Source organism: Dipodomys ordii, unplaced genomic scaffold (genome assembly GCF_000151885.1).
Source record: "Dipodomys ordii isolate 6190 unplaced genomic scaffold, Dord_2.0 Scaffold86, whole genome shotgun sequence".
Taxonomy (NCBI): Eukaryota; Metazoa; Chordata; class Mammalia; order Rodentia; family Heteromyidae; genus Dipodomys; species Dipodomys ordii.
The window spans coordinates 2861519-2871118 of NW_012267302.1; the positions used below are offsets into that span (position 1 = coordinate 2861519).

At 38.5% G+C, this 9600-nt stretch overlaps 1 protein-coding gene across 1 annotated transcript in view; it reads left to right on the plus strand.

Moving 5' to 3' along the window:
- Positions 1–5191: 5191 nt before the first annotated feature.
- The window catches only part of Adk (adenosine kinase), a 169927-nt gene continuing 165518 nt past the window's right edge, over positions 5192–9600 (plus strand). The window contains exon 1 of the mRNA XM_013025600.1: positions 5192–5256. Coding sequence (XP_012881054.1) covers positions 5192–5256 — 65 coding nt within the window. The remainder of the gene's footprint in view (positions 5257–9600) is intronic.

The window sequence follows — 9600 nt, forward strand, 5'->3', positions numbered from 1 at the left end:
GCCTGAGATTCAGACTTCCCCTCCGAGGCTTGGCGGGTGGCGGGTGTAGATGGGGGCAGCATTTTCTTGAATGAATAGGAAAGACTGATTTGGTTTTTGTTCTTAATTTGCGCATTTGATAGCAGCGGAGACAGTTCTGCCCCAACCGCTGTCGTATGTAATTAATTTTGCTTATAAGTTGATGTTTCTTTTTACCTTTAGAACGTCGTTTGTTAAAACATTCCTTCCTAATAAGTATAAAGTACAGTATACACCATCTTTAATGATTTTGTAATGTTCATTGGAAGCAATGATTTTTCTTACTAAGAATAGATAAAAGTGATTTAAAACTGGCGACTCTGATTATGCAAGACAAATCTCATTTCTTCCAACATCACTCTTCCTCCAAAAGAATGAATTATGACTGGAGACATGGCTTCATTTGGTAGAGCCTCTACCTAGCAAGCTGGAGTCACCGAATTTATACTCCAGTACTGCCAACAAAAAAATAAATAAGGCAATTGAGAATTTTTGGGGCCGGATAGTGTGTTCATGCTTTTTTTTTTTGGTCAGTTTCGGAGCTTGAACTCTGGACCTGGGCGCTGTCCCTGCGCTCTCCAGCTCTAGGCGAGCGCTCTATCACTTTAGCCACAGCGCCACTTCCGGTTTTCTGGTGGTTAATTGGAGGTAAGAGTCCCACAGGGACTTTTCTGCCCGGGGTTGGCTTTGAACCACGATCCTCAGATCTCAGCCTCCTGAGTAGCTAGGATTACAGGTGTGAGCCACCGGCACCTGGCGTTAATGCTGTTTTGAGTGGAGAAGGACCAAATCTCTTCCAGTGTCTTTAATATGTTCCTACTGCCCCCAAAGTGTTACTGTGCCTCTCTAGTACCAAGAATATTTTTTAAAAAAAAAGTAACTCAGATGTCTTATTTTTATTTACTCTTTTGTTGTTGTTGTTGTTTTTGGTAGTGGTACTGTGGTTTAAACGTATGCCATGTGCTTGCTAGAAAGGTGTTCCCTACCACTTTAGCCACATTTCTAGCTAACCCTTTCTGTTTGAGTTGTTTATCCAGTAGACCCTGGTTAAGCCCTGGCAGGCTTAAACTTTGATCCTCCCGTTTATGCTTCCTGAATAGTTAGAATGACCCTCACCTAACTTTTATTTATTTACAATTTTTTGTTGCTATTGTTGTCTATTGTGGGGCTTGAACTCTGGGCCTGGGAGTTGTCCCTGAGCTCTTCAGCTCTACCACTTGAGCCACTGAGCCACTTCTGGTTTTCTGGTGGTTAATTGGAGGTAAGAGTCTCACAAACTTTATTGCCTGGGCTGGCTTTGAACCACGATCCTCAGATCTCCTGAGTAGCTAGGATTACAGGTGTGAGTCACATCGAGGGGCACTTCTATTGTTTTGTGATGGAGTTTTGTGAACATTTTTGCACTGTATGGGTTTAAACTACTATTCTCCTAATCTCTGCCTCTCAGGTAGTTATTTTTTAAGCCTTCAAATTTAGAAAAAAGCCAGGGCTTTAAACAACAACAACAACAAGCAGTCTTGCTACAAAGTCTAAGCTGGCCTCCAGTGCAATCCTACTGCCTCAGCCTCCCAAGTGCTGGGATTGCAAAGATGTGGGGCAATAAGGTATGATGGCATTCAGGGCTTTTAAATCAGACCTACCAGAGTTCAAGGCATGTACTTATCCTTAAAAAAGTATATCCTTTGAAAGGCTTCCACCAAATTGCATGATTCAACTTTTCCCTACTATGCTTCTAAAACACAGACCTTGTATTTTATCTTAATTAAAAATGCAATGCTGGTGGTTTATTTTCATAATGCTTTCCTATCATATTACACAGCTCTATGATTTAAAAAGGGCAACAAACACTGAAGTCCAAACCAAAAGCATTAAAGAAATAGGAACATGAACTCAAGGCATCTGAGTGCATGTTCATTATTTGACTCTACCCAGCCATGCTTCTGTTTGCTTATGCATCCTTTAAAAGAATAACTACTACTGTTTACTACTCAGATATGTATATGCCAGACACTATTTCAGCATTTCACATAATATAACTTACCCCTTAACAATCCTATAAGGCTAATGCCATAATTATCTCCATTTTACCAACAAAGAGAAAGGCACAGATTTGTCTTTAGTGTCTGTTTAAAACTTATAAAATTCCTTATGCAATCAAAATTCATTTTATACATACACTGTTAACATAGTGTTGCCTTCGGACTCAAAGTCAATGGAGTAGGTATTTTGATTACTGGGACAAATCTTAAGTGTAGACTCTTGGGATTGGCTGTTTCTATTTTTATTACACTGTAATAGTTTGATTTTCAGAGTTTCAGCATGATATTTTATTGGGTTGGACTTAGTTAAGCTGATCTGGGATGACTTGCTTGATAGCAAAGGGTAGCTATCAGTTTTGGTTACTTGTTAAGAAGAATGCTTTATACATTGTATGTCTCATCTATTGTATAGAACAGAAAACGGTTCATTGGGAACAAGTAAATTATTGAGCTGTCTTTGTAGATATTAATGAAAGAATTTAGAATTTTTATCATTTCAGCTCTAAGTGTAGTAGTTCTTTTTTTTAATCTTTTAAAATTTAACTTACTTTTATGTATTTATTTTTGCAGACTTAAGTATGCTAGGCAACTGCAATCTTTTTATTACTGAACTATATCCCCAACTTTCTTTTTATGGTTTTAGTATGTCACCAGAAGTTTTTTGTTTTTGAACTCAAGGCCTGGCCACTGTCTTAGCCTTTTGCTCAAGGGTAGCATCCATCCACAGCTCCAGTTGTGGCTTTCTAGAACTAAGAGTCACAGACTTTCCTGACTGGGCTGGCTTTGATCTTAAGTCCTTAGGTCTCAGCCTTCTGAATAGCCAGGATTATAGGTGCCTAGCTCTAGGGCAGTAGTTCTTTATCAGGGTTGAGCGTTCAAAGCCAATCTGAACTATATAGTAAGACCCTGGAAAGAAGGAAAGGGAGGAATATAGGGTAGGGAGGGAGGTAGAGAGAGGGGAGAAAAGAAAAGAAAAAAGAAAGAGAAAGGAAAAAAGAAAGAAATTGGGTTGGGTTCTATCATGTTTTTAGGTGGGTTTAGGAAGAAGGGAATAGTAAATTAGTGCTATATGTCTATAATAGTTGCTTTATGTGTGCTACCTCATTTAAGCCTCTCAGCACCATATGAGGTAGGAATAATGGTCATTATGTTACAGGTGAGGTATTTAGGGCTGAAAGAATTCAGGAAACATTTTGGGAACTGTTCCCTAGTTGAAGTCCTTCCATGATGACTACCTATATTTAGGACTACTTAGTTGTCTTTCCTTTGGAAATCTTATCCAAGTTCATTTCTACAGCGGTCACCTCTAAGAGAATACTGTGCTTTCCAAGTCGTGGTGAGCACATGCCATGTCTGTTCTCTCTATGTCTTTCAAGTACATGCTATTTTAGGTGAGGTGTTAAAAACTGGGTATATATAGAGCGGAAGGTAGGACCCATTCTCCTGGTACCATTTTCCTGGTGAGAACTAAGTGGGGTTTGGAAAAATGATACCTGAGAATTCTTACAGATGACTAGAAGTTAAGCAAGAGTGAAGTAGGATATCTGCCTTTGAAGGATCATTTGGAGGCAGAGACCCTCTGTTGGTGAGCTGCCTGGTGATTGGCTTGGTGACCGGAGCTGAGGGTGTAGGGGTCCAGGCTTCTTATTGAACACTTTCACATACTCAGAGCCTCATTTTAACTGTCTATTATGTATCACCATCTGAATGACTTGCTGACCTTGAAAATCACATATACCAAGCCAAATTATCTGTTGTTTAAATTTGCATATTCCCCATGGCTCCTGCACCTGTTAATGATAGCAGAACTTCACTGTTTGTGACTTTACTGTCTCTTTTGTTTAGATTTTTTGAAAATATATTTTGTAATTGGCATCAATTAGTTGTGCAAGATTTCATTTATGCATACAATGTACCTTGATCAGATTCACCCTCTGTCATACTCTCTCATTCCCTTTCCTTATCCCAAACCGATCTCATCAAGCTTCATTGCTCCATTTTCACACAAAATGTTTAGATTTTGAATTGGCTTCGTAACTAGTAGCTCCGCCTCCACTTTCATGTTCTTTTTATTTTCTTTAGGCACAGCTCTGCTTATTCATTATAGCAAATAATTGTAAGCTCTAGAATTGATTTCAGAAAGCACTGAGTTCAAAAAGCCTATAACTTCCTCTGACATAGCAATTACAGGTTGTTTAAGGTTCATGGTTTTAAGTAATATTAAGAGGGAAACAGCTGCAATTTTCTAATCAGCAAATATTGAGCTCTTCCCAAATACTGCTTCCTAGGCATTTAAGTTCTGTAGACCCTTTTTATTCTTTTCTTCTATCCTCTACTTCACAGTGGACCCTGTGTTTTAAAATTGGGTAGTAAACCTAGGAACAACAGTCTGTAAGGACTTTAGGTGATCAAGCATCAATAATCTCTTCCATATCACTTTTTTCCTCCTTTACTAAACTTTCTGAAGAGTACTTTTATTTTTTTTAACTGTATATCTGATTCTCAGAGCGGTGTGCAATGAGGATTAAAGGAGAAAAATATATACAACTAGAAAAAGACAAAAACAAATGGGTTCCTACTATATTACATATTGCCTGGTCCTTAGTAGCTATTAGACTATTTTTTTTACATATAGATGGGCTGATAACCTTCACTTTTTAAAACCCTATACTTTTATTAGTGGAGCCTAAAATTGGGTTTGACTATTTTGGGATTATTGCATGCCTTTTACTTATATTAAATTTGTATTTAATCCTTTAAGATTTAGGTTTTGGGCTATGAAAGAATGGAAAAACAAGACTCTCTGAGACACTTTGTATGAATGCCTTAAAAATGTCCTTTTCGGGGCTGGGAAGGTGGCTCAGTGGTAGAGCGCTTGCCTTGCATGCTCGAGGCCCTGGGTTCGATTCCTTAGCACCACATAAGCAAAGAGAAAAAAGCCGGAAGTGGCGCTGTGGCTCAAGTGGTAGAGCGCTAGCTTTGAGCTGAAGAGCTGAGGGACAGTGCCCAGGCCCAGAGTTCAGGCCCCACGACCGGACCCAAAAAAAAAAAAAAAAAGAATGTCCTTTTCTGGGCATTACATATGAGGGCAGAGGAAAGCTTGCATGGATGGTTCTGGGAACCCAGGGACAAGCATGGAGGTTCTTGGAGCTAAGGCTCTAAGAAAAAAATTGAGTATTGAAGAGTGTGTTTCTGACAGGTATAGGCCTAGATTGAGTAGCACTAAATAAAACATGGGTCCAGAATATGGCTCCATTTTCTTTTTGTTGATGAAAATCCTGCCTGTGTACAGAATGTTCACAGTTAAGTAGGAGGATAAGAGAACCAAAATTATAAAGAGTTTTCTGGTCAGGTTGGAAGTTAAGAACATGATTTCTCAAATTAGACATATGGATGGACTCTTGGTTCTTATTAGTTGGTGATCTTGGGAAAATTGTCTATTTGCCCTAGGCCTCTGCTTTCATGACCATAAAACGCTTCTTTTTTTTTGCCTGTCCTGGGCCTGGGCACTGTCCCTGAGTTTCTTTTGCCCAAGGCTAACACTCTGCTACTTGAGCCACAGCGCCACTTCTGGCTTTTTCTGTTTATGTGGTACTGAGGAATCGAACCCAGGGCTTCACGTATACAAGGCAAGCACTCTACCAGTAAGCCACCTTCCCAGCCCCATAAAATGAATTTAATAACAGTAAGTAATTCATAAGATTGCTGTGAAAATCTTAATAAATATAAAATATATGTGCTGAATGAATGCTAGTTCTTATTATTATGGTTTTGTTTGACTAAATAAACCTGTCTCAACTACCCTGTCCCCTGCCCCCTCAATTAAAAAAACAAAGAGTAGAATAGTAATACTCAAGGTAAAACATCTCCAGATACTAACAATGGAGACAGAACATGTAGTTAGATTCTGGATTCCAGAGCTGGTAGAAATAACTACACAAGGAATGGAAGCCAGATACACTGGATGAGACTAGGAGCAGGTCTGCAGTTGGATGAAAGAAGGCTGAACTCATCTGCTCCCTGCTGTTGCTTTTAAAAGCTTTGGACCTGAAGTGAGGACAGAAGTAGCCAATTTGCCAGATGGCTCAGACTCAGGAACTGTAAATTTCCTGCTATCACCTAGTACAAGAGCACCAGCCAGGCTTAGAGGTCATGGGCTGTGTAAGTAGGTGTGGCCCACCTCAAAACTACTCGTAAAAGAGGAGAGAGTCTGGGTCTATAAGAACACAAGAAGTTCCCTTACTTAGAAAAATAGGTGTTTTTTTTTTTAAGCCATAGGATATAGAATCACTCAAAATTTAATAGAAATATTAGAGAGAAGCTGGTGCTGGTGGATCATGCCTATAACCCTAGTTACTCAGAAGGTTGAGATCTGTTCAAAGGTTGAGATAAATTCAAAGCCAGCTCAGGCAGGAAAGTCTGAAAGAATTTTATCTCCAATAAACTATAAAAAAGCTGGAAGTGGAACTGTAGCTCAGGTAATAGAGCACTAGCCTTGAGCAAAAGAAGCTCAGGGTATAGCACCCTGGACTAGCACCAAAAAACCAACAAATATAAGCCCTAGAGTTTAAAATGACCATATTTTAAAAAATCCTTCAAAAAACAACTGGTCATAAAAACATGCTATTAATGACAGTCTCCATTGTGTATGCATTTTTGTATTAAAATTGAAGATGCATTTAAAAAACCCACAAAACTCCCCCCTGAAACCTAACATGGTATGAATAAAAAATAGGTATATAATAGTTACATAAAACAAAGTCAGAGTTTTTGAAGTTAAAACAATAAAACAAGATAGGCTGCTGGCTTAACTTCTAGACCAGAGGTATTTGAAGGGAAAACAAATGAACTGGATCAAAGTATTGGGCTTGGGAGTGGTAGAGCACTTATTTAATATATGTGAGGTCCTGTGTGTGATTCCCAGAAACATAAAGATGAAAGAAAAAACCGTACTAAAACTGTAGAGGATTGATATTAATGTGTGTAGAAAGAGTGAAAATTTGGTCACCAAAATTTAATAGTGATAGCTGACTGTCCCAGTGTGCCAGTGTTATCTCTGTTACTCAGATAACTGAGGCAGAAGGATTGCTTGAGCCCAGGAGTTCAGAGCCAGCCTGTAACATAGTGAGACCCTCCCACCTTGTACAAGTAATAATATTGATTATATTTAGGGGGAAAGATTGTGAATTTTTGGTACTTTTTAAATTACTGGTTTTTTTTTAACTTTGCCTCATTGAACATGTATATTATGATTCTTATTTTGAGCCTGGAGAAACTTCATGTGTCTTGAATATGTAAACAGCTAAGTGCTGAGTGGCTAGCTAAGTATCACCTTTGTAGAATGGATCTCTGGGATACCTTGTACATCTAAAACTTTATAAAGGGAATTCTTATGACATCAGGTTGTAATCTCAGAGCTCTAGAAACTGGAAGGTTGTTTTTCTTTTTTTGAAGTTTGAAATGAATTATTTGGCAATGAAATGAGCTGTATTAGTTATTTGTCTGACATGCATATACTCTGCTGTAGAAATATGGGAGTGTCAATGGCATGCTACAAATTCTGCCTGAGCATTTTGGAAAATATGTTAACACACACACATTGTCAGCCTTCCTAGAGCCTGAAACGTTCTAAATTCTAAAACATACCTGGCTTCAGATCCAAGAGAGATTGTAGCCCTTTATTAAATATTTAAATATGGTCAGTTTAGAAAGTTTGGTATTAGCAGAAACAATGATTTCTCACCAGTCAATTGTTGGATTTTTTTTTCCTTCCATTTTCTAGTCTGCACTTTGTAAAAACAAAATAGATGTTTATTTCAATGATGTTTTTTGGTGCACTTTACCATATTCATTGGATTATTTGGCATTTTTTTCTCCTTAATAGTAAGTGATTAAGGAGAAGACTGTTCTTTTTTTTTTTTTTTGGGTCCGGTCGTGGGACCTGAACTCTGGGCCTGGGCGCTGTCTCTCAGCTCTTCAGCTCAGGGTTAGCACTCTACCACTTGAGCCACAGCGCCTTTTTTCTTATGTGGTGCTGAGGAATTGAACCCAGGGCCTCATGCATACAAGGCAAGCACTCTACCACTGAGCCACCTTCCCAGCCCCAAGAAAACTGTTCTTAAGCCTCTGAACTTTGGAAGTCTACTTTACAGAAGTGATAGTAACTGATGTTTCACATAGTACTTGAGAAAATAACTTTTCTGAATACTTCCCAAAGCTGATTTTGAGTTGTTGCCCTTGTGTATATATTATTTCTGATGTTTTCTTTTTTTTTTTAAATTCTTTTGGTTTCTCTTAAAATTGGTTCATAAAGTTCTGATCTAGAAAACAACTAGCTTTCAACATGAGAACATATGAATTTCATTTGCATTTTGGCTTTGGTTGCATGCATGCCGATTTCCATATTTTTTCTAGAATGAAGATGCTATGTATAGCAATTACTATGTAAGAAATTGTTGCCTTCTCAAGCACTTCATTTTGGTAATTGGATTAATACGATCCATTCTGTCAGCACGCTATATTTAAACTGAAATTTTGCTGTTACCTGAAGGCACAGGATTACAGATATGAAGGTAATTTGTGATCTTTAGTCATTCACCAAATTAGGGAATTATCAAAAATTTTATTTGAGTGGTAAGATGACTACTTGTCTTTTAGAGGTTGAGGCTGGGCTTTATTCCATTCTTGTAGTGGCCTTTCGTGTTTCTGATTCTGTTGACTCACCTAATTGGGAAGTCCATATCTTGCTTATATTTTGTTCTGGTACTGGATTTATTTCTCAATATACTGTTTCAGTAAGAGGAAAAAAATCTCATAAGTCCAAAGGCACTTTTTCCACCCTTATCAGTTTTGAGAGAATCCTGAGCAGTCCTACTTAGATTACATACCTACCATTGAACCATTTGCTGTATCAAAGGTTACAATTTTGGCCAAGTTTGCAACATTATCACTCACTGTCCTAAGTCTGTTGTGGTGATAGTGTGTAATGTAAGTGTTTGTGTATCTGGGGGACCAGAGTATAGGCAGTGTTCATATATGTGGGGAAACCTGGTGAGATTTGAGAGAGGACTGTAATCAGCATCTCTACCTAGACCTTGTAGAATGAGGAGGCACATGGTGTCATATAATATATAATCGATAAATATATTGTGGAAATTATATTTTAAAACAGCCTTTGAGGACTTGGTGGGGGGGAGAGAAGCATGGCTAAAGTGGCCCTGAGTTCAAATCCTATTTCTGCCAATTACCTCCTCACCCCACCCAAAGTTACAACCTTCCTCCTTTCCAACTCCCTTCTCCTTCAAATAAATCAAACACAAAGTTTTGTTCCTTAAGGTCTAGGTGAGGTCTTTCATCTTGATAAAATTCTTACTCATCCTGGAAATGGCTTCTGTGCTGTTTGCAGTCTCTACTTCACGTTGCAGTATGCAGTGTACTGCAGTATATACTGTTAGGTTTTTTAGAAAGAGGTTGCCGAGTAAGAACTGCACCAGCATGCACGTGGTATTCAGGTAAGGGGTAGGTTTATTCAGTAGACCTGCTG